At 32.3% G+C, this 27,063-nt stretch overlaps 1 protein-coding gene across 1 annotated transcript in view; it reads left to right on the forward strand.

Annotated features, from left to right (window-relative positions):
• The window catches only part of LOC129216555 (uncharacterized), a 78,335-nt gene that overhangs the window by 47,216 nt on the left and 4,056 nt on the right, over nucleotides 1–27,063 (forward strand). Inside the window, exons 10-13 of the mRNA XM_054850770.1 lie at nucleotides 10,539–10,657; nucleotides 12,332–12,437; nucleotides 13,273–13,453; nucleotides 26,925–26,994. Of these exons, the coding sequence (XP_054706745.1) occupies nucleotides 10,539–10,657; nucleotides 12,332–12,437; nucleotides 13,273–13,453; nucleotides 26,925–26,994 (476 nt within the window). The remainder of the gene's footprint in view (nucleotides 1–10,538; nucleotides 10,658–12,331; nucleotides 12,438–13,272; nucleotides 13,454–26,924; nucleotides 26,995–27,063) is intronic.

A 27,063-nucleotide genomic window follows, 5' to 3' on the forward strand; every position in this document is an offset into this window, starting at 1 on the left:
TGATTGTGTCAATCTATGAGATAGTGGGTCTATCGGTTTGTTTTTCTCAATAATCGATTTTGAGGCAGAACATAAACATTTTTTTTACTCTAAAGATTTCGCCGATGGCATCTCATTCCTTTATTTTATTAAGGTAACTAGCTATATTCTTAAAAATAATATGATATAATTTCAAAATCAGGAAATAAAAGGTGATAGTTTTGATGCAATTAGTGAAACTAATTTAACATGATACGAAAAAACTTCGTTTCTACGTTTTTTTAAATTGAAATTTATTAATAAATATAAATTATATTTGTTATCTAATTACTGAGATACACAAATGCTGCCACTTTGTGTAAAATTTCCATTTTTTTATTTTTCAGGTGAGATGATTGCAGGAATTACAGTGAGTTTTTTTTACTTTTACAGTTAATGTGTTGTTAAAATTATAATTTGGTAGTTAGGTTTGTATTTAGAGTAAATAGCGTTTTGTATGATGTGCTAATTAGCTACACTACGCAAAATTATAGGAAAAATAAATGATATATGTGAGTAAAAATGCTTTTAAGTAGAGACATTTTTCATGTTAAACTTTGAGTAAACCAGTCTTAGAGTGAACAGTAACGTTTAATACTTTTTATGAATTTTTAGCATTGGGTGCTTACATATATGTATGTATCTTTATATGTGTGTATGTATTAGTTTAAGATTATGTAATTTATTTATTCATTGGATGAGATAAAGCGATGTAACCCAATGAAATTATTCAATTAAATGACTTCACGAATTAGACCTAATGTCGAAGCTTGTCACGAAAATTGTTGAATTGATTTTACTTCATTTGCTATATACAGTTCGTTAAACAATTTGCTTTAGAATTTCATTTGATTTAGATTTATGGCCCGTTTAGCTATTTGTTACAGATCAAACTATCCAACCCTTCGGCATAAAAGTTTTATCACTTTGAATAGTTTTACTTTTCGCAATATATTTGCACAATACTTTTCTATAATGAACCATAAAATAATGCACCAGTAAAAAATATGTTTTTCTTGTTAAAATAGATATTCGTTAAAAATTTAAAAAAAAATAATGAAAAAAAATTGCTTGCATTTCTTAAAAATTAAAAATTTTCCCATAAAATTTTTATACTTGTTAGTGTACCAAAAACTGGATAGTTTATTCGTGTTCTAATAATTTTTTTCAAAATTATTTACAAAATGCTGCAGAGATTTTGCAGATTTCTGAAAGAATGTCTTCTGAAATTTGAAGATGTCTGCAAAAGATCTGCAGAATCTTTAGTGCCAATCGCTTAAAGTTTAAGGCGTGTTTATAGTTTTTTTTTTATTATTTTTATTTTTTTTATGGAGCAGTTTTAGAAAAACAAAATAAGGTGAAGTTTCGTGACGGGGTAACTTCTCTTACTATTTCTGAAATACACTTACACTAAAAGGGATGAAAAAAAAAAAATTTGAAAAAAATAGTACCGACTTCAAAATGCTCTAAAAAGTGAAAAATAATTTTATTCTTTAAACATCATAGATAATACTTTCAAACATAATTTTTGAAGTTGGCCCAAAAAACGATAGATAAAATCATGCATAGCCAATTACAACTATAAATTTAACCAGGCCCAGTTTCTTCATTACCACATACATTATGCATTGATGACAGCATATCTGAGTAACGATATAAATGGTTCATTCCTAACTTTGGATGATTTTCTGAAAAAAATATGAACGAAGCATGGTTATACTGGATTCTATCGTTTTTGCGCCAACTTCAAAAATTATGTTTGAAAGTATTATCTATGGTGTTTAAAAAAAAAATTATTTTTCACTTTTTAGAGCAATTTTGAAGTCGGTTCTATTTTTTTTCAAAAAAATTTTTTTTTGGCACTAATAGAAGAATTATCACGTTCGTAATTTTTTTTTTCTTCATAAGTACATAGAAAGGTAATAAGAAATATTTTCGACAATCGTAATTTGTTCCTCATCGTTTTTGTCTTAATTAAATTGCTACACTCATTAAAATATTTGAAATTAAATTCTCGACGTTTTTTAATTTCATATTACTTTTTTCAAAAACGTTTTAAGGCGATTGATTTTTTGTTTAGTTTAGAGTTAGGCTATGCAAATTTTTGAATAAAATGAGTTTAAATGCTTACAGGGAGTCTTAAAAATAAATATAAATAACAACATATAAAAGTCTTGTAATTACTCTAGTGGAATAAATTAATTTAAAAAATGTAGTTAAATAGCAGTAAAATATCGCATGGAATGCCAGAAATAACCGAGAAACATTGCTGTGAGAGTTCTGTAAACTAGGCGTGAAACAAACTGCCTCTGTTGTAGTTAATAATTTTACTTAATATGGAGCATTTATTCTCAAGTAACGAAAGACTAAAAGCACAGATTAATTGCTTTTAATTCGTTGAAAATTTGTCTTAGAAAGCATACATTTTTAGCGAACCATCAACTTCTCGTTTTTGGATTTCCATTTTTTTTTTTGCCCTATACTTTTAAGATACTATGATTATTGTACTCTACTATTTTACTGCTAAAAAGCAGAAAATATTTAGTCATGTACACTAGGGTGTCCCAAGATATAATGGCGAGAAAAAAAAATTTTAGAAATCGAATACGCATACTCTCCATATTCTTTCCTTTTCACCTCACAAACATCAGAAAATTTTTTTATTGCAATTAAATAACGGGAATCCGTGCCGACTTGCGGTCAAAGTTAGACCTGAAATCCTGTATGGCTACTACAGTGGGAAGATTGCTAATTGTATAATTCCCTACTACACACGACATCAATTTCTTTAAAGCATATATTTACAACAATATTACATTACAAGAAACATCACTGCACATATTTTCGTTTCAATGTTTGCATTTTGCAATCAAAACAAATCTTCCGGTTCTCTCGAACGCAATGTAACACGAATTGTTTTAGCTCCTCATCAGCTGATAGCAAACCATGAAAGTCCTGCATCATTTTTACCGCTCTTTCAGCTACATCGTTTACTGCTCTAAGCATTGAGACCTTCTTTTTCGCTTTAAGGAATGAAGTATTATTGACCCATAAAGAGGGACTCTCGTTGAGAAAACTATCATCAGTTTTTAAATCAAGTGAACAATGACTGGCTTTTTGCTGATATTAAATCATCAACTGTTATCTCTGCAAAATAATAAAATAACCGGTAACAAATGCACGACATAAATGAATAATTGAACAACTAGATGGAATCAGTGTGCAAAGCTTACCATACAATGAACCAGGGGCGGCATTTCAGCATTTCGTTTGGGGGGTTGAGTTTCTGGAACATGAATTTCCTCAGAACGGTATAAAATACATATTGTTTAACAAGAACTGATAATTAAATGGTTTTAATGTTAAGAATAATTAGGTTTGTAAAGAACAATTAAAATTTTTTCGACCGAAGCTTTAAATTTATTTTGTTATAAGTTATCTCACAAAATATCTCGGTACTAGTTTTATTTTTTAGTAAAGTTTTAATCTGCCATTTTTGGAGTCAGGAAGAACAGAAAATTTTGTAACTATAGTTAATCAATATCCAATGACTTAATTTATTGCCAGTATAGCTAAAGAGGAAGGTCTTGCTTTGCCTCATTGCGCTTCGAAGGCAATTCTCTAACCTCCTGAGACACGAAAGTCAAAATTGGTTGACGTTCAGTTCTCCTGCAACTTTCTGGTTGTGTGCGTAGTTTTTTACACCGATGAAGAGGCTCCATTATGGTAGCCTTAAAATAGCTATATGCTGTATTTTCGCGTAAATTTGTGCTTTATTTACATCGGTTTTTCAATTTAATCAAGGAAGTCATCTTTCAAATGACTGACCTGATTGAAACAGTCAAAAAACAATGGAAGCAAGAAAGTTATGTCAAAAAAGCACATTTTATTTAGATTCCTCTCTTTAAAATAACCAAGAACGCTTTTTAAATAGGCTAGTATTTATTTTGTGTCATTAAAAAGTATAATCACAATTCACAAAACAATTCCTCTTCCCTCATGCTATTACTTATAAGTGTAATATTTTCTTTTTCGCTTTCTATAACCAACCTACATAATATTGAAGTTAAGACCAATAATAAATATATCTCATTAAATCCTGTCTCAATTTCTTGAGAAACTGAATTGATCAGTTTATTCAAAATATTGATTTAATATTTTGACTAAAACTTCATCTGGGTTTTGTCACCTCTTCCACATTGGCATACATTAAAAACTGTTACGAAAAGTTCTGTCACAAAGTTCCACACCTGGTTCAAGTATGCATTAATGCGAGAATTACTAGGATTTTGAATTGTCAATCCAAGAATTAAGATTAGCGAATTAAAATTTTTATGATAGAGTGTAGCATTTATCAAAAAAAAAAAAAAAAACGCTCCGCAGTATAAATAAAGTAAACAAAAAATTCAGACAAAGGCATACATATTAAAATGACATCAAATTTTTTATCAATGAAAAGGTCGCTTTCCAGTAATTCTTCCAGGGGGCTTTTATAACTCTTGAAGACCATGTTGTGTCACTCAGAGATTGTCAAGTAAAGAGCCTCAAGATACATTTGTTGATGTGAAAGTATTTTTTGATGTGAGATGTTTTTCAAAAATAGCATATCTTTACAAAAAGTTCCCATGAAAGCTAATGATACACCGAGTTGCTAAAATGTGTTTCTAGCACATGGCGTCAATGAACACTTACTAGCTGAACATTAAGTTATAATATGAGCATAAAACTTTATGTAAAATGACATGGAATTTACGCGTAAAAATTGCACAGACTTTACACTGTACGGGTATCTCATACAAGATGCTCCGTCATAACATAGATTACTCAATTTTGAAATATTTAACCCATATGAAGAGATTACTTCTTTAGTTAAGGCAAACACTTATCCTCCATCAGTTTTTTCTGTTCTGAAAATTCAGGCAAATGATTTTCTAAGTTATCTAAATTGAATTTTACCATTTTATATTATTCTTAGTGAAAAATTTGGGGGTGCAATCGCCCCCCTCTCGCACCCCCTATTTGCCGCCCCTGCAATGAACCACGAAGATCTAGCTTCGATGGAATGTATTTTTTCTCATGGGTCGGGAAGACTTTTCTACATAAATTTGTCACCTTTTTATTTTATTTCTTCTTCTGCTTCATCATCAAAAGGAGCTTAGACGGCTATTTCGTCTGATAAATACCATAAATGTAGGATGATTTTTTGTGGAGCAGCTTTTGAGATAATTGGGTCCATATTTTCGTACGCTTTCAAAGATTTCAGAAAGCACAAATCTTTGTTGAGTGCTTTGACTTCCAAAATGCATTGAAAAGCCATGGTTTCACGTATATCGTCACTACAAATAAGCCGACATCTGACAATGCTTCATTTTCCTTCGTATCTAATTTTAGTCGTGAACTAAATAGTAATAGTTTTAGGGAGTAAATCGCTTGAGCCATCCATCGAGCTTAATGCATGGCTCCCGGTAGCATATAAGCTACCTTTACTCCTGTTCGGTCATAGGAAAATTTCATGCCCTCTCATTGGCTTATTCGAGTGTCAATCAAAGTTTCAAAGCTGTGACGTACTGCAATGTTGGTAGTCGTCTCTCGCAGTGTTTCCTGTTTGTAAGCTGCTAAATACAAATAAGCATTTGCAAATGAGATCTTTAATTGAATGTTACTGACAAAAACAGCATTATTATTTCCAATCAATTTCATCCTTTGCAAAACAAATCAAAGCTGCCTTTGAGAAACTGTGCCTCGAAATAAAAATAGGTGGCGCCATCTTTAAGCAAAAAATGCATGTTTTACGACATCGTTTTAATTTAAATCGAAGTTTATTTTTAAAATAATTCTCACGGTAAATAATTTTGTTGATGGAAAAGCAAATTCCGCAATTTTTCATATTCTACATGATATTTAATGCAATTTACACAGTTCTTCTTAAAGAAATGATTACCATTTAAGTTAATAACAAATACTTATTTTGAATAATTTTATACATGCTAATTTCTAATATAATTTGCTCTTGTGCAAGTAAATAAATTGTTTATCGTATAGCTTTTCTTTCTCGTTGCTATATCTATTGTTTCACATTGTATCTGACTGATATATTATGTACATCTGTTTTACAATATTTACTTTATTTTTATGTGAGTTCAATATGAATAAATTATGATTAGTTCCCAGTTGGTTTTCAAGTACATGTGACTGGACTAGAAAGCCATAGTATTATTAAAGTAGTAATTCTTCCACATTATATGAAGAGAAATTAAATTTTCATAAAACAGTTTCAAAACGATTCCGAACCAAATAAGTTTTGTAACACACACACACTTTTACTGATAAAATATGTACATCAAGGAAAATAATGGAAATTATGAAAGTATGCTCACCCTAATTTTCAACTTCTCAAGCTCTACGAGAAACACAGAGTTGTAAAGTAGCTTGTTTCAAAGACAACTTAAGTTTGGACACTTTTCAAAAAAAGAAATATTTTCACAAGATTTTAAATTTAATTTTTTTTAATACTTTAAAAAATTTTTCAATCAATGTATGATATTTAATGTAATTGAATGATTACATTCAAATGGTTTCAGAACTATTCATGAAACCACGAAGGTCGTATCAGCAGTACAGCAAAAAAAGGAAATTTTTTTTGCTAATTTTGCTGAAAATATTTAGCAGCTGCTGATCTCTTCATGGGCCCAGTCTAAAATATTTAGTTGTATTTATTACAATACATTAAAAGTCATAATATTGATTTCAAAATTTTCTCAATAATGGTTGAGTTTTCAAATTTTAGAATTTTGTGAAACTTTTTTTTCCCCAAATGTTTATAAGTTAAATAGTAAATAAAACTGCATGTAATTCTCTTGAATTGCCTTATCAATTGTGCGTGATAAATTTTTTTCAAAATAAAAAATGAATTTAAGGTGTCAAAGGGTGCGATTTCTGAAAGTTTGACTTGAAAGTGATTTGACTTGAAATAACATATATATAATTTTACATTAAGAAACATTGCTTTTTAATGTTATTTTCAATTATTTCATTCAAGGGTTTAAATTATCTATTCCTTTTTACATAACTTTAAATATTATGAAGAATATTAAAAGATAAAGAATTCGCTGCTTAATTAAAAAAACTTACATTGAGAATTAGTTGACAAATGAGCTTAATTAAACTCCAATAGTACCTTCTTCAAAAGAGTCATTTTGTGCTTAAAGATAATGCTATTTATTCGTTTAATTATGTATTTTACATGTTTTTTTTTTAAAGCAGAGCATTATTTTATTTTATTAGTTATGAAATTAATATGAGAAAAGAAGGATGTGTTCGCCAGACTCGCTCAATATTCAATTGGAAGTCTTATTCTCGGATGCTAACTCATATTCAGTAGAAATTAGCTAGAAATAAACTGGCACAAGAGCAAATTATATTAGAAATTAGCATGTATAAAATTATTCAAAATAAGTATTTGTTATTAATTTAAATGGTAATCATTTCTTTAAGAAGAGTTGTTTAAATTGCATTAAATATCACTTAGAATATGAAAAATTGCGGAACTTGCTTTTCCATTAACAAAATAATTTACAATGAGAATTATTTTTAAAATAACTTCAATTTAAATTAAAACGATGTCGTAAAGCATACATTTTTTGCTTAAAGATGGCGCCACCTATTTTTATTTCGAAGCATAGCTTCTCAATAAAAGCTTTCATTTGTTTTGCAAAGGATGAAATTGATTGGAAATAATAATACTGCTTTTGTCAGCAACATTCAATTAAAGATCTCATTTATAAATGCTTATTCGTATTTAGCAGATTACAAACCTGAAACACTGCGAGAGAGGACTAGCAACATTGCAGTACGTCACAGCTTCGATGCTTTGATTGACACTCGAATGAGCCAATGAGAGGGCCTGAAATTTTCCTATGACCGAACAGGAGTAAAGGTAGCTTATATGCCTCCCGGTAGTCTTATTTTAAACTTATTTTCTGTATCTCCACCTAAAAACGTGATAGACAGTTCTATCAAATCTCGATAGCCATCCTTGACCGTTACATTTGTAAGTTTAGCACGGTAAAAGACAAGTAAATTTTCAAGTTCGGGTACAGTTCTAAACAACCCCGCAGCTCCTCTATAGCACTGTATTTTACTAGGATCGATGTTTTTCCAAGACTCTCTGAGATTTTTGAAGAGTGGAATATCAGGGCTTTTTTTGACTTGCTTGATTTTCGCTTCGAATACTGCCTTTAATACCAGTTTATATATATGATGGCGGCAAGCAAAGGAAAGCATTTCTCTATCACATTTTTGCGCAAGAAGGGCGCTAGTACCATTATAATGACTTATATTGGGAGCTGTAGTATCACAATAGAGAATATGAACTTTCTCTTCGAGATTCCAATCTAAAACTGCCTTCCAAACAGCCTGTGCCTGTTCTTTTCCTGTATAATTATCCAGCTTATGCACAGCAATGAGTTGTTCCTTACATCCATATGAATATAGGTTAGCGAATACTATAGGTTAGCAATTTTTGAGCACTCAAAGCTTTTATTCTTTCCTCGCGCTCCTTCTGCTCGTCGTCGGTTTGAATTCTTTGAATTGAAAAGATTTACTTATCGGAAATTTATCAATGCTACACCCAAGTGCGTCAGATTTACTTATCGGAAATTTATCAATGTTACACCCAAGTGCGTCGATAGTAGCTTCAAGAATAAGCACATAATTTCATATACTTAACTGACACTTGTCCAATGCAGCAACTATTTTTGGAGTAATAAAACAGCTCCTTATTACATATTTACTTGTTCCAGGTTCTGATATACTTGTTCCAGGTTCTGGTATACTTGTTCCAGGTTCTGGTACTCTTCTTTCAGGTTCTGATATGCTTGTTTCACTTGCAAGAAAATCCTTTCTTCCTCCATTTTGATTAACTGAAGTGCATCAACATGTGCAATATCAAATAAATTTTTTAAATTACTCACAAATTCTAGTTGGCGCTGCTTGGATTCTTCTTTGCATTTTTTTGTAAGTCTCTCCTAATTTGATATAGGTTTTTAAGTTTATTCACACAATTTGGCAACAATTTGGTGGAAATGCGTGTCTTTTCCCAAAAAATGATTCATTCCTGAATAGCGAGATTTGCACTTCCACTGATGGTTACTTGGATGGACAGAACTTGTTCGTTGGAGGGAAGTTTTGAGCCCGTAATTTGATGTTTTGCGACTCCTATTAAAAATTTCTTTTTTATTGAACTGCGCAATTCCACTGCCATGTTTCGCTCACTGTGGAAGAACTATACTGCGCTCACTGATCACAGTATTCGTACTGACCCGTTTAACGTTTTGCACATTGCCACGGATAAGTCCCCAGCATCTGTTTTTCTGCTTTGATTTGTTTTCTGTGCACTATTTACAACTGTTTTGAGCTTCGCAAAGTTGAAGGAGTCACCCAGTTTAAATACTTGAGTGCACTTATTACCAGTAAGAATGAGTTTAAAGTTGAAATCGGAAATCGAATTTTGATGGCAAATAGATGCTACTTTGGCTTAAAGAGCCAATTAAAATCTAAGCTCCTTTCCATTAATACAAAAATAAACCTATACAAAACCCTCATAAGACCGATCATTTTATACGGTAGTGAGACATGGGCAATTAATAAAACAGAGGAAAATAGACTTCTCATTTTTGAAAGAAAGATCCTTCGGGCAATTTTTGGAGCAGTAAAAGAAAATGACACTTGGAGAAGTTTATATAACTTTGAAGTATACCGTAAATACCGACAACCCAACATCTTAAGAGTAATTAAAGCCAATAGAATCAGATGGCTGGGGCATGTATTTAGGCGTGCAGATCTGGACCCGGTTAAAAAGCTAACTTTTTCAAGGATTGAGGGTACAAGGAGAAGGGGAAGACCAGCAACAAGGTGGCTGGATAGTGTTGAGAAGGACCTTAAAATTTTGGGAGTGAACAGGTGGAGAAAACTGGCAACGTGTCGTACCGCCTGGAGGAAGCAGACGGAGAAAGCCTTGGCCTGCACCAGGCTGTTGTGCTGATGAAGAAGAAGAAGAATTTGATGTTTTGCGACTACTATTAAAAATTTCTTTTTTATTGAACTGCGCAATTCCACTGCCATGTTTCGCTCACTGTGGAAGAACTATACTGCGCTCACTGATCAGAGTATTCGTACTGACCCGTTTAACGTTTTGCACATTGCCACGGATAAGTCCCCAGCATCTGTTTTTCTGCTTTGATTTGTTTTCTGTGCACCATTTACAACTGTTTTGAGCTTCGCAAAGTATCGCGTCGCCTGCGTTCGCTTGCTTAGGAATACTACACGTTTAGGAGCAAGTCGGCACGGGTTACTGTGCTTCAAATTGCATGAAACTTTTCTAGCAACGATTTTGATATAAAAGGAAAAAAATAAAAGGGTATGCGTTAAAAAAAACGGCTTTAATTTTTTTTGGGACACCCTAATGTACATTGGGACAAAATATTGCTTGCTTTAAAAGTTTTATTTTCCTTTGTTCTAAGAAGATTCTGTTCTGTGTTATTCAGGATTCCTGGTGTACTATGACAATACTGAAAATTTCTTGCTCAATTACTGTGATATTAGGTAGCTGTTTTACTGTGTTTGTATTTATCGCAACCAGGTATGTGCTCTTAAATATATAATTCAGTGTAATTAGCTGGTATTATAGTACCTCATTCAAGATCAATAGCTAAACTTTCTACTTATAGAGGAAAAATTTTGCAACTTCGCTTTATGTTCTGTATCCTACTCTTAGGCTAAATAGAATTCAGTTTCTGATTTTGAAGGTTTTCTTTTTAAATTCAAACATGACCTTACAAATAAGTAGGAGGGGGGGGGGGGGGATCTTGTTCGGTATGCGGGTAATCTTCGGTGGAAAATGGGAAGAAGTCTGGGATATTCCCCCAAAATTTTACCTGAAATGAAGTACTCGAGAGTCAGTTTCAGATTATGTTTGATTTCTTTAAGAGTAGCTCATGATCCCTTTACTTGGATCCGTGGTTGCGCCTCAGAAAGACAACTATAGTCGCGGCAAACCTAACTTGACAGCGTCGTAATGCTGTGATTAGGATCTGCGTAGCTTTCCCAATGCTGCCGGGTTAGGCTTGTCCCAGCTATAGATATACATGATTTTTGAAGGGCTGTTATTAACTTCAGAACGTTATTCATTTTAAATTGAGAAGTTAATAAAGCATGCATTGTGTGTGTTTGCGTTTTCCCCACATTTTATATATCTATTTAGGCTTATTTTCCTTTAACTGATATAAATCAGGTTCCCAATGAGCCCCGGCCACACGGGATTGTACGAGGTGAAGATACAAGGCCCTACTCGCGACTCCCCTGGTCGTGCAGATCAGTCCTGTTTCAGCAACCGTCCAAGATGGAGGTTCTCCTTGTTGATCCCGCCAAGTGCGAGATTCATTCGGTACTTCGCTTTTTGCCGGCCAAAGTACTCCACCCGTGGAGATTCATCGTCAGTTGACAGAGGTGCATTTCGTCCGAGTTTAACCCTACTCACCTTGCAGTCCGGACCTCGAGCCTAGTGATTATCACCTGTTCCCTTCGTTAAAGGAGCACTTGGGAACCCAATGTTTCCGGAGCAACGACGAAGTCAAGGAAGAGGTGAAACACTTCCTCAACGGGTTAGCGGTGGAGTTCTACGGCATTGATAGACAGAAATTGGAGCAACGTTTACAAAAATGCGTAGAAAAGTAGGCAGTTATGCATAAAAATAGAGCAAAGTATCTTCTTTCCAACGATATGAATTTTGAGGAGAATATACAATGTTTTCTACTAGTAAAATTGAAGGGAACTTTATTTTATGATCAATCTTCGTACTGTTATGTTATTTTACTACATTTCAAATTTTGAGTTTTGTGATTCTTGTCTAAAAACATACTCGAAAGAAGTTAACTATGACATGACCCCAAAGCCAACTCAATTGTTTGTCATATGATATTTTTATACCTTTCACGCGGAGTACATAAATATCACATAATAATATTTTTGTGATAATCTCCCCCCCCCCCCTCCCGCACAAAAAATGCCACTTCCATATTTTTGAACTTGAAAATTTAATGCAAGCCAACTTTTATGATTATATATTTAAGAAAACTCGCGATTTGCGCCTTAGTAATAACATTAATTGTTTTAAACTTCTAAGCAGAAAACTAAAAGTGTAACCTAAATAAGTATGGCAATGAATCAGTTACTGCATTGAAAGCAAACATATAAATTAACTATGAAAGTTTATGATTACTGACATTGACATGACTTGATCTTAATATTTATTTAGGGTCCTGTTCTTGGATAGCCTAGCTCAAATATTCGCAGAACTTGGGACAATTGGAGCTTATTTATGCATACTTGTTTCCACAGTTCAATCTTATAGCATTGATGATGTAAGTGTATTTTTAAAAATCTTCTTTGTGAAAAAAAAAAGAAAAGAAAATATTGACGATTAGAGTTTAGTAGTGAAATATAGAAAACATAACGCATGTAATCATATTGGAACTCCTTTTGAATATGCATTTATTTCAGCTGTAGACGATTCTAACAGTAATTTGTGTCAGACCACTCATACGTTTTGATCGGTGTAATTGTCTGTGCTCATTTGTGGAAAAAAAATCACCCGAATGACTGTTAATAAATACCAAACATTGGATTTAACTATGAGAAAATTTATTTCCATGAAAGAAATGTAAAATATGGAACATTTTACAATCAATATAGTTCTGGACCTATTTGATTTAAAGACATTAGTCAGAAATTGCTGACTTTGCAAAAAAAAAAAAAAAAAAAAACAAGGTCGTTTTAAATTATTATTTATTATTTAGAATTCATTCTAAAGAATGAATAGCCGTTCCATCTCTGAACATAGTGAACTGAAACAGTATTCCATTCAAAAAAATTAAGCACTCAAGGGGTAAAAAGCCGCCCTAGTACATAAGATTAAAATTAAAAATAGTGAGAGATGTAACAAATCATTTGTCAATCACGAACTTTAATGCAAACCCAACTCCCTGCAAATTGAATAATTTCTCCTCTTGAATAATTCCAGCTAAATTGAATAATTACGACATGTTCTTCTCGTGAAGAAGTAAACTCTTTTAAGGGCAGATCTTTTCTTATCAGGGATAGACTAGGACGATCATAATAATGTTTATGTGTACTATTTCTTTTGACTGTAATCTGTATTTTCATCACCATTTGCAATCGCTTTTGCTCTTCTTTCAGCAATGCAGAACTGCGAGTCCTAAACTATGTGTGGCAGTTGCTGTGCTCATCCAGTTCTTCTTCCAGTCCGTTTTCCTGTTTATGTTATTAGAAAGTACAGTTATGGCGTACGCGCTGAAAGATTATATACCGTTCTGTTGCGTTGTTCGCTCTCCGATAAGTTTGATGATTACCGGTTTCGGTAAGTTTGATTTAACAAAATATACATATCCAACCCAAACTACTGTCTGTTTTCCTTAGTCGAAACCCCAGGCGAATTTGCGCAAGAGTCAGGTCTGCTCTGATGTTATCAAAATAGGGGAGAAAACCCAGACGAAAAAGGATGCAAAATAACGTGTTCAGCAGTTCCTCTAAAGTAGCGTGGAAAAGGATCGCCCCCTTTTTAACCGACTTCAAAAAAAAAAGGTTATGATTTCTTCTTGCGACTTTTCATGTATGTTTTCGTATTGCTCCAGGAATACTGGATCAATTTGAAAAATTATTATTATTATTATTATTTTGTTTGGAAGGGTATACTTTCCAGATGGTCCCATGTTAATTTTCTCTGGATCTAATGAGGGGTCCTGGAGAAATCAAAGAAACCTAAATTTCATAAGGTGTGGCTACGTAGACCAGCTTTCGTCAGCTGCGCGATACGTCACTCACAGGTCACGTGGTTTTAGCTTGAACGGTGCATTTTTTTTCGACGGAGGAATCTTGTCTTGAACAGTATTTAACTCTCACGCATCGGGATGTTTGATTTTCACGGAGCCGCCTGATAAGTTTAACTATAGTCTTACTAATGTGTTTATTACTCATGTAGCAAATCAGTAAATTAGGTGTATTTTGCTACGAAAATAGTTGAATTAATTTAATATAAAAATTCTTTTTGCTAATAAATAACTTCATTTAATCATTAAAGTTTGTTTTTTTTATTTCAGTTTTTAAATATATTTAGTGTTTAGTTCAAGGGGAATTGAAGACAAAAGTTCTCCCCCCCCCGCCCCCTCCGACGATTAAATTTATATTCCTTATTAAATATATCGTAAGTGGTGTCCAATTTCTGAAGTTTGACAAGTATTCTAGATTTAATATTTCATGACGCCGTTAGTTTAATTTACAGTTATGGCAATACTAATTAACAGACTCTGTTGGAACTTTTTGTGTATTATGCTCCCCGATTACTAAAAGACGCCTGGACCGATTAGGAAAATTCTTTTTCTATTTGAAACGGTATACTTCCACTGGTCGTCTAATGATCTTCGAGTTCGGGTATGAAGGATCCTGGAGAAATCGTGGGATCTCTTCAAATTTTATACTCGCGCCTTGTTGTTTGTAAATTCATAGCGTCTCACTTAGTGAAACGATTTTTATGGTTTTTGGTTTAATGGATAGAAGTGATCTAACTTAGGTTCCGAACCTTTGCTTCACCATATTTGTTCGTTAAAAAAATGTTATGAGCAAAAAACAATAAATTTCATTTAATTTCAAAATTAAACGATTAAATATAATATCCATTGTTAAAGAACAAAATTATTTTTTTTTACTCAGTGTTAAAGAAAGAACCATAAAACATTACTATTAATCAGTGGAGCCCCTTAAGGGCAAGGGGGTGTTTTGAGGGGTATTTTTCCGTTTTAGGGGGCTCTTGCTTTGGGGGAATACTATCCTAAATATCTCCCCTGTATCAATCATTAGTAGTCATATCGCAAAATTTTTAATAAAGACTCTTCTGAAGCAAACAGGAAATTCATTTAGTATCTTTGCTTTAGTAGTATTTTGATCTTTATATATACAATATCACAGTAGATACTCTGTTTCTAGTGTGGTGTTATCTATAACGTGGCCAAGTGAAGAGAAATGCGACTTTTTTCACGAGTTACGTGACACAAATTACGTGAAAATAATTTATTTTCAAATAAAAAAAGAACCGACTTCAAAAAACAAAGAGGGAATAAAAAGTAAAAAATAATTGGTCATACTAACATACGATTTTCTACCCAATCGTATAAATCAAATTAATTTTACTATTCCTGTACAAAAATCAACTAAACTAAACACCCAATTATAAAATAAACATTGATTTTAATTACTATACGATGAATTATTTCAATACCTAGCTAATTATGTACGATCTCTTAATTTTTAATAACCATTTGAAGTCTGGTCTCCTATAAACTACTACCTAACGTAACTGAGTAGGTTTAGTTTTAAAGACTTTCGCGATTTGTTAAATTAGTGTTTAACTCAGGATTTGGAGGGTTGTCAGTTACGTTAGGTAGTATAAGAGGCTACTACTTCAAGTGACTATTAATCGTATATAATTAGTTAGGTATTGAAATAATTCATCGTATAGTAATTAAAATCATTCTTTATTTTATAATTGGGTGTTTAGTTTAGTTGATTTTTGGACAGGAATTGTAAAATAAATTTGATTTATACGATTGAGTAGAAAATCGTATGTTAGTACAGTAAAACCTGTAAAGTTGACCACCTGTCAAAGTTGACCTTTACTTTCAGGCACAAAATTAGATCTATATCATATAATTCATCCTCTATAAATTGACCACCTGTTTAAGTTGACCACTAAAGTAGTGCACGGCAAGTGGTCTACTTACACAGGTTTCATTCTATGACCAGTTATTTTTTATTTTTTATTCCCTCTTTGTTTTTTAAAGTCGGTTCTTTTTTTTATTTGAAAATAATTTATTAAAATGGAATCGATCCCGAGTGCAAGTACTAGTTTTGGCTTTCGAGAACGGACAGTACCGACTTTTTAGTCTACGGTCTTATATGTGAAGAATAAAATATGACAACTTTGAAAAGGAAGAGTATTTTTGCTTATATGGTAATAAACATGTCGGTAGTATTCTTATTATTTTTCCTGGTAAATGCAAGCCATTGAAGCCTTGTATAGTCAAGGACGGATCCAGAAATGTTTCAAGGAGGGTGCGGTTGATTTTCTAACTTATCTTTTACTACGTATCCGATCACACAAGCTTGAGGGGGGGGGGGGGGCTGCCGCAGCATTTTTATCTAAAACAACTAAAATATAGTGATTTAGTCAAGGGGGTCCCCAAACCTATTCCGTTGAAAGAGGTGCTCTAAAGTTCCGTTTTAGAACTACAATTTCGTAATAATTCCGGAAGAGTGTATCGAAACTCGAAAATTCAATTTCCTTAATTTTCTTAACGTCATCAAAATTGACCAACACTTGCGTTTTAGAACTTCAATTTGGAAAAATTTCCGGTGCAAGGTCCCTCAAGGGACGGGTGATCGTCCCCATCGCCCCTCCCTTGTATCCTTCTTTGTGTTTAGTATAGTTATGATCAGGTAAAAAATCTTTGAGCTTGGACGAGCTTATTTTTGTTTGCTTGAAATATTCTTAGATTGACAGAGTGTCAACAATCGTTATCGACAACTCCTTTTCTCTATTTTAACAAATGGCATCGTTTAAGCCTGAACTGGTCGGATGTCAACTTGTTTGAGCCAGAGTGTACTAAGCCCGCTGTTTTTCTGCAACATATTTACAGGAACAAGTCTTCCGTATCGAAGTTGAGATGTAGTATATACGTAAAACTGTCAAGCAATAGAACAGCAACTTCTCTGAGATTTCGTGAATTTACTTACGTGTGCTAATTCTTTCAAATCCGTGACATTTATTTTTCGCTACGCCATTTGTATTTAATCTCTTTTAGAACATTTTCAAATGAAAAATAATAAAAATTTTATGGAATTTGAATTTGAAGAGGCATTTTTATCCACCCATCAGTTACAGAAATATTTGCTGTGTGTTGCATAAATGTTGACAGAATATGAACATCAATTAAAGGACCAGTACAGTACTACAGTAGACCGAACACTTCTCATTGTTCGACAGAGCAATGACCAATTACTTATTACATCATTGATTAGGAACTTTAGTACATTTTTGTACACACATATAGTCAACCGAATTTACTGCCATAAGCAGATTCAGCAATTTCTTGGTAGGACGTATTTGTCTATTCTCTAACTTTCATTCTTGGATATAAAAGGCAAAAACGCATTAAAATACTTTCCCCAAGAAGTTCTAAGGTATGCTTAATCTAAAAACAGCCTCCCCCCGCTCCGTATTTTTTTTACTACCAATTTTTCCTACGTAGGATAAAAAGGAAGATCAGATTCTTTTTATGACGAATTGAGATGGCGTTTGCCAACGTAAGATTCCACTCTGTCTGAACATGGAGGCTTTTAAAGAAAAAAATTCATGAGGAATATTTAGTTCGTACTTCTTCAAAACAACATGATATTTTTATAGTTGGATTCATAAATTTTATTCGTTTTTTTTTTTCACTAATTTAACCCGAAAAACCTGTTCTAGTCTACCGACGTTATTTCAGAGAATTGTACTTCAAATTTTCCCAATTGTTGCGAAATTACTCTCTATAGAACGATATCGATATATTTAGTAAATGATATTCATAACAAAAGCTGAATAAATGCCTTTGTGCCAGAAAAGTAACAAAGAAATAACAAGGTCGCATTCCAAACTGCTAAAACCCGGCAAAAAAGCGACAGTTATTTTGAAACGGACATGAAAAAGGAACCAACTCAATAGATTTTCCAATTCAATCTTCTTAAAATCTGGTTATTTGTCATTTAACGCATGACTTTTTATGCATATAATGTAAAAGCAAGATTAATATATTTTAAATAATGAAGGGTATTTTCTTTTTTTTAAAAAAAAGGTATAAGAATGAGTTAATTATAATAAAACATGTCGCAACATTTAAATAAATCATAAAACATGTTGTGACAGTTTTCTTCAATTTGAAGAAGAATAAATGGCAGCTTTAAAAAGGAAGCTTAATCCTCTCTGCTAATTTGTTTATAAACGTGTCTGCCGTACCCTTATTCTCACTTTCGGTAAATATAAACCATCGAAGTCCTATGACCGGTCGAATAGCTCTCAAAAGTACCTCTTATGTCAATAAATTTAAGTATTTGAAAATGAATGTTTGAGTGCAGTTTCTGAAAAGATATCATGATGTAGTATTAGGTTTCTTTTATTCTTTAGGAATATTCAGTCAAAGGTTTAATTCAATGGATTGAAAGAGAAAAAAAAACTTTATTCCAAAATCATAGTGAACGAGACATCTTTTTTGTGCTGAAACTACTGAAGCTACTTTTATTCAGAATATTCCAAATGGCACATATTTTAAGATTCTAAAAATTGAGACCTTCTCAAAGACTAGGGATGAAATGATAACAAAGAGAATCGTCGCCACTTCGGATCAAGAGGATGGCGGGACGCCCCATCTGCTCTTGTCAGAGAGTTATTCAGCAACACCAGAAAGCAGCTTTTAAAATTGATCAGCCACGGAAGCGGTGAAGATTTACCATTTGCGCCCAACATCTTTACCCTCGTTTAAGTTCTTCATATTACAAGAAATTAATGGAGACTATGTTGTAATTTCACACTTTTCTAAACACTTAAAATTACATTTTACACTTAACGTATGAGCAATTTTAATGAGACACCTCTTCAATAATGATAAACGGCTGCTATTTAAAATCCATTGAAACCATCTTTCAAAATTTATTTTCTGTGAATGGCCAACTTAATTGATTGCCTTCAACCAAATATATGTATCTGCTACAATGAATGCTATGCCGTATTGTTCAATATTGAACTTCAGTGATTCATCTCCTCTAACGGTCCATTCATTGAACTGCAAGCTTTTATTGGCGCATAAAGAGAATATGACACGCACTTTGATTAACAGATAAGTAACCTTTATCCTTCAAGATTTCGCTATTCATCCCTATTCTTGCCTATCATCAAAAGATATTGTTCTACTGTTTTAATCATTCATTGCATTTTACGAATTCCGTATCTATCTTTTAGAAATTTAAGGAGACCATTTGAGTTCAGGAAAGCTGGAGGTTGACCCATTAAGGCGTAGTGTTTTTGTTTTCAGCTAAACTTCAATAATTTCTTGGACTTGCAGTGATTCATTGTTTCAAGAAATTGCTAAGTTAAAGATCATAATAACTATAAGGCCATTTTCATAGTTATGGAAACTTAGAACAAGGACTTCTTTTCGGTTGGAATAAAAACTGCAAAGATTTAAATGCAATGGGTATGGCCATTATATTTCGGAAAAAAAAAAAGTAACATAAGTAAAAAAAAAGGTAAACGTTGAAAGTAAGATGTTTATTATGTATAGTTTTTTCTTTTTTATTGTAGGATTTCATAATAAAAAGAAAAGGCTATTTTCTAATTTCAAAAAAAGAATAAATTGAAAAGCAAGTGCAGAAATTTGATTTCTGAAAACACTATTAAAAACTCTTCAATGGACAGGAAGCATCGTGATTATACCATAGATATGATATGTATAACTAAATACACAACAAGAGATGGGTACCATCCATGCCGCCGGTACCGGCTATGGGCTATGTCCGAAATCAGTGGTTTCATTCTCGTAGGCTACGTCTTTGCCCGGACAAGTTCAACGTACGGGCGAAGGCGAGTACGTTTACTTCACGAGTTCAATGGCAGCCAGTTGCTGCTGCTACGGAGTTGTGCTTCTAGACCTATGGGCTAAACCATGAAACAAATTATTTGGAGATAGATCGCGATTCCTTATTTCTCTTGTAAATGGATGAGATAGGCTACGTACGTTATCTTCCAAGTGAACAGTTGCTTGATGAATGCATATGATGGATTATATGATGAAGTGATCAAAAAAAAAAAAAATCCTACATAGTTTTTGTTACAGCAACTACAGCTACTTTTTTTACACACGTAGTTTACTACAACTACGACTATAGCGACTACAAACTACTTTCAAATTGTATTAGCTACTTAACAATTTTTAGGAAATGAATTCGACTGGAGTAGTCAATTTATGCTCAGGTTCCGAAAAAAGAGTTAAAAAAAAAGTAGTAAAAAAGAAGAAAAAAGGTAGAGGGTTGAAAGAAAAGGTTCGCAAAAAAAAGGGTTTAAACTGGAAGAGTTTTTCAAGAATTATCCATTCATGATCTTTAGAGTCAATTTCACTCAAAGCTATTTTTACATTTTTTTTTCTTTTAACTCTCAAGTTTTTAACCCTTTCTTATCTGCTGATACTAAATTCATTAATTTCCAATGCAGAATATTTCTCCAAATATAACTTAGGGAACCTAGGGTCCGCATATTAAGTTAGATTTCGACATTCTTCACTAATTTTCTTTTTCGCTTCAACTTTCAATATCATTACTCTTCACCTTATTTTGAGCATTTCTGCAATTTAAGTATGCATCTAGGACCAACGGTTGCGAAAATAGATATCTTCCACGTAAACGAGGATACACAGTATAAAGAAATAACTGCATCAAAAAAGGGTACTTAGCGCAAAAAAGAAAATCAAATTCAGAAGTTAAACTTAAGTTGCTTTTTTTTTGAAAAAGCAGTAGCGGAATCGCATTCCGGCACCAATGCTACACACACCCTGGCACGTATTCAGCCGACAAGAAAGGATTTTAAGAGCCATTATTTTGAAGTTCAGACAAGGTGTGGCAGTGACCATTTTTGATTTTTATAATCTTTTTATATGTCTAAGTAGGTCATGAGAAGTAAACATTCTGAAATTTTTAGATTTCCAAAAAATTTTTTTCGCTCGTTAAAAATTCCCCAAGTTTGACGTTTTGCAACGCTTTTTAGAAAAATTCTAAAAGTCGCATTTCAGTGCGCTTTAGCTCTTTACAGAAACACGACCCCACGGTTATGTTTATATTTATTGGTTGTTCTGTATCTAGTGATGATGACTTCATAGTTATTTTGGTTGGGGGTTGTTGCTTTCTTCAGATAAGGGGTCGCAAAGTATGGATTTTATCCGTTTTCGCGCAAGTTGAACCTGCGTTATTTCCCCCAAAAAGCCACCCCGCGAAAAAATTGTAACATATACTGAAAGTTTATACTATGAAGAGAGTAAATAGCACAAAATTTGTTTGAGGTTTAATTTTTTTTAGGAGAAAAATACCCTGATATTTTTCAAATTATCAAAAATTGTGCTTTTTTGATCGCAATTAACTCAAAACAGCATCACTAGGAAAAAAAAACCTATCATATTTTATGGTACATGGCTATTTGTAAAACATTATGAAAAAGAAAGCAGCATGGGATCTCTTCCTGTTTTCCAGAAAATAATTTTTTTTGTAGCTCATTTTATGCGTTTTCTGGTACGTAAAACGTGTGTCCAGTGTGCAGATTAGATTTTCTAAAACTTTAAGGATGTGGATATGTATATATGAGAATGTATATATGTGTGTATAGAGAAAGAAAAAGACTAGTAATACTTTATTTTTCTGATTTTTACAAATTGATGGTATTTTAATTGCAGGTAATTCAGAAAACGATAAATCGATATCATATATATATATATATATATATATATATATATATATATATATATATGGATATATGTATATATATATATATATATATATATATATATATATATATATATATATATATATATATATATATATATATATATATATATATATATATATATATATATTTAGTTCCCAGTTTAAAGATTAACTGAGCGTATTTATTAAGTGTATCGACTTTAGGCCAACTGCGTTCCTTTACCTTTGCCTAAAAGCTCCCAGAAGGAGTAAATAAGGCTCTGGATTCCGGAACTCCGCAGAAATCGTAGGCGCGTTAGAATTGTGGTATTTGCTTGCAAGTCTGTCTTACATTTCGCCATGCTTTTAGCATTATAGTTGGCACTTTCTCTGAAGAAATTCACCGTATTCACTGCCCTTTTTTTTCCAGGACATTACTTAATTGTTTTTAGTTTTGAGTAAAATCAAAAAAATCATGGAAGCCACGCAAACAAAGAACAAAACATTCATCAATCTCGGGCATAATGAAAAATTAAAGCCAAGACATTGGGACCAAAACGTTATCCAAAACAAAACTGTGCTTCCAAAACAAAGTGAATGTTGTTTTTGCATTTGTTTTCGTTAAACATTCCCGAACAGACGGGAATATTTGCAGACCGTTATTTGTCGAGTGTTTAGTACATATCACGATGTATTTCACGAATTGTAATTATTGGTAGCACACAATCATTGGGAGTTGCATTTTCTAATGCAGGTTTTGCATAACGAGAAACAGTATTCGTCAACTGTTTAAGATGATTTTGATAATATCCAACACAATCATCATTTCTTCGGGGAAACTATATAAATTTTATGCTTGAAGATGTACTCCATAGAATTAAACAAACACACCGATGTTCAAATCAAAATTTTACACCAAAGATGTATGATGCAGCTTTAGTGTTGATTGAAGATTTATGCATTTCAATCTCAAAGCTGTTGTTTAGTCATTATGGTGTGATATCACCTGATCGATTGGTCACCGGCTTAGTTAACACTGATTTACAACGAGAGAAAAGAGTGCAATGACGCTGTCTTAGCTACAATTATTGTAAATAATGAGCCATTATTGACAGCTGGAAAAAACATCATAATCAGATTATGCTGACCGTTGATGCTGAACAAGGCTATACAGTTGTCGATAAAAATAAAGTCGTAAACATTCCAACTGAATTTTTAAATTCTCTGGATATACCAGGAATGCCACTAGACGATTTCCGGTTGAAAATTGGTTCACCAATTATTCTTTTTCACAGTTTAAATCCATCTAGATTATGCAACGGTACACGTTTCTTCATAAAACGTCAACAATTTTGACGGTAAAGTTTAAAAGAGAAATGTTTGTGTTGCCACGTAATCCATTAACAGCGTCATAATTTTGAAACACATTTGGAAGACTTTAATATCCGATTCGTTTAGCTTTTGCAAAGACCATAAATATTTCTCAAGACCAAACAATGTGTACTTTCGGTTTGGACTTGAAACATACATGTTTCTGTTATGGGCAATCATATATATCGTCTACTCACAAGTGGGAGAGCTATCATACCTTTCGTATTAGCAAAAGACAGGTTAAGCAATAATAACATTGTGCACAACTTAGTGCTTAGCTAATTTTCAGTTTTCAAACAATAGAAACAATAATTTGAAGAGTCAATGTTATCTACCTCATTGATAAAATTATAAAATTGAATTTTTATATGTTTTTAATTTAATTAGTGTATTTTGTTAAAGAAGTTATTGATTACAAACCATAGAGAAAGCTGAGATGAATAAAATGTAGTGTAGAATCAAAAAGTGTATAGTGGTTTACGCTTAGTTTCTACATTCCGATATTTTACAATCAGTTTCGATATTTACAATCACTTCCAAGTTATTTTGCTTTTTTTTTTTTGCCGAAGTTATACTTGCAAAATTTACTAAGCGTAAGTATAGTGCTTTTGTCATACAAAATTTTGTTAGTACTTACTGAATTCAATAAGTACTTGCTTCAGCCTGCACTGTAAAAAAAAAATTCGAAACTGAGTACTGAGTACCATTACTGAGTAAAAATTCTCGAGAATTGCTTGCAATTCTGGCTAAGCTTTGGCTATGTTTGCATTACTGCTTATGGAACTTCCTTAATAAATCAGAAAGGTGCCAAGCTTTTTTTTTTATAACTACCTAAGTTTAAACTAAAGTTCCAGGAACGCGACTAATTTCAAGCGGGAAGATCTTTGAATTTTTCAGGAGGCTTCTGAGTTAATTTAGGAAGGTTACTGAGTTTTATCGGAAAACGTTAATGGTTAGACAGGATAATGGCAGAAATTGGCCACAGCAGTTGCCCATTATTTTCCAGGAACATTTATGAATTGTTTTTACATTGAAACAGGCTCATTATCAATCTCCTCTGTTTTAAAGTCGACTATACTATTTTAAGCTCTATTAAAAATATTAATTTCATTCTATCAAAATAATGAGTAAAAGATTATTTTAATCTATTTATTTCGCCACAGCAACGCGTGGCTGGGTCAGCTAGTATATACAGTGGGTCCCAAAAGTGTTCGTACACTTTGAAATTTTTTAGTAAAACAAAAGTTACTCGAAACTGAATTCGAATATGAAGTCCAATATTTTTTCACATCATTCCTATGTCATTCTAAATACAAACCATTGGTTTCTTCAAAATATTGACGGATCTCCTTTTTGAAATGGGTCAGAAAACTAAGAGACAGAGAAATAACATGCCACAAAAGTCATCGTACACTCAAATATTTTCGAATAAATTCATGATTAAAATTATCATATGTCGTTTTTTTATTATTTTTGCATTGTGTTGACCCTTAACTGTCATTTGGCTTTACTTTTTCGTTTATTTATTCCTTAATATTGGGCTTATTACTTAAAAATGGCTGGTATTCGTAAAAAACCACAAACACCATTCGAAAGTTGAATTTTTTCCTCACAGTAGCGGTAAATTGGTTTGAAATGTCTCTAAACTAGTTAATTTATTTCATTCTATAGTAAAATTCTTGATGAAATGATTTAAAGAAAGGAATCGGATCGAAAACAAGGCAAGAAAAGGTCAACAGGCAAAGTTAACAAAGCGTGATCGGAGATTTACAGTTAAAAAAATTATGAAAAGTGTTCATTTGAGTGATGTAAAAGTTTCTGCAGAGTTGAATGAAAATTTTTTAATTTAATTTTCACCTAAAATTGTTCGCCAAGTTCTCTGAATAGCTGGATTACACGGGACCTCTTCCTGCAGAAATTTTCTTGGCCGTGCGAAAAGCAAAAAGCTTACGCTTTTCGCCGCAAAATCAATGATAAATAAGCTCAAAACGTTTTATAATTACGCCTTACTTACAGATAAAAATTAATTCAACATTTTTGTTTAAATTGTTGTATAATTGTAAGTAGAGGAAAAAATTAGGAACTTAATCTTAAGAACTTAGTTGGATCAGTTAATTAAGATGGTGGAGGTGTTCTAGTGTGAGGGTGCATATCAGCATTAGGACTTGGTAGTTTGGAATTTTTTGATGAAATAGTGAATCATGCTGTTCCTTTAAATATTTTAAAAACCAATTTCAATTATCAGCCAAAAATTTGTTTATTGGAAACAACTTTGTTTTCTTTCAAGGTAACGATAAGAAGCACACGGTATCCAACGTATGCGTCTAGTGCCTCGAAAATTGTCCTAAAGTTTAGAAAATACCCCCTCAATCTCCAGATTTGAATTGAATGTAAATGTATTTAGAGATATATGGAGACTAGATTACGAAAATAGGGCTTTAAAACGAAAATAGAGCTAGAAAGAATAAGACTCGAAGTGTGGTTTAACACTTACTCAGAAATTACGCAAAAAAAAAGAAAGAAAAAGAATAAAATTTATTCCTAGACGTTTAAAAGGTGTTATGAATGCTGCATGATGTTCTGCTAATTAATAACTTAATCAAAAGTTAGATTATTCAATAATATATAGACATTTTGTAAAGTGTACGAAGACTTTTGTGAGATAAAATTTCCGGCACTTTTTGGTTTTCAATTTTTTAAAAATTAAGTTTTAATATTTTTTTTAAACTTTTCATGCAGTTTTGTTAAAAAATGATCATAGATCTTATAATTAAATACCTATTCCGAAATATTAATTCTAACGAATGGATTGAGGCCTATTTCGTTGAAAGTCGTAGGTGTACGAAGACTTTTGGGAGCCACTGTATATATATATATATATATATATATATATATATATATATATATATATATATATATATATATATATATATATATATATATATATATATATATATTACCTGCTATTAAAATACCATCAATTTGTAAAAATCAGAAAAATAAAGTATTGCTAGTCTTTTTCTCTTTCTCTATACACACATATATAAATTCTTACTATATCCTTTAAGTTTTAGCAGATCTAATATGCATATTGGACACACGTTTTACGTACGAGAAAACGCATAAAATGAGCTACAAAAGAATTATTTTCTGGAAAACAAGAAAAGATCCCATGCTGTTTTCTTTTTCATGATGTTTTACACATACCCAGGTACCATAATATATAAAAGGTTTTTTTCCCTAGTGATGCTGTTTTGAGTTAATTGCGATCAAAAAAGCACAATTTTTGAAAATTTGAAAAATATCAGGGTATTTTTCTCCTAAAAAAGGATTAAGCCTCAAATAAATTTTGAGCCATTTACTCTCTTCATAGTATAAACTTTCAGTATATGTTGCATTTTTTTTCGGGGGGTGGCTTTTTGGGGGAAATAACGCAGGTTCAACGTGCGCGAAAACTGATAAAATCCATACTTTGCGTCCCCTTATCTGAAGAAAGCAACAACCCCCACCAAAATAACTATAAAGTCATCATCACTAGATACAGTACAACCAATTAATATAAACATAACTGTGAGGTGGTGTTTCTGTAAAGAGCTAAAGCGCACTGAAATGCGACTTTTAGAATTTTTCTAAAAACGCGATGCAAAACGTGAAACTTAGGAAATTTTTAACGAGCGAAAAATTTTTTTTGGAAAGCTAAAAATTTCAGAATGTTTACTTCTTATGGCCTACTTTGACATATAAAAAAATTAGGAAAATCAAAAATGGTCACTGCCAAAATTTCCGTTTTTTGTCTGAATTTCAAAATAATGGCTCTTAATACTTTGTAATCAAGCATTTTTGTTAATCAACTCTGTTACTGTTGTGCACTATTACTGTAAGGTAAGAGTCATTGTATTAAATTTTACTATCGTTAATCATTGTAGGCATTCCTGCTATCATGACAATTGTATTAGCTGCAATTGCTAGCGACGGATTTTCGGACAAAAGTGATAAGTAAGTAAAAATTTTTAAACTAATAAAATGTAAAAAATGTCCTTTGAACTTAAGATATTAAGTTTTGAT

This window comes from Uloborus diversus, chromosome 2 (assembly GCF_026930045.1).
Source record: "Uloborus diversus isolate 005 chromosome 2, Udiv.v.3.1, whole genome shotgun sequence".
In the NCBI taxonomy this organism is placed as follows: Eukaryota; Metazoa; Arthropoda; class Arachnida; order Araneae; family Uloboridae; genus Uloborus; species Uloborus diversus.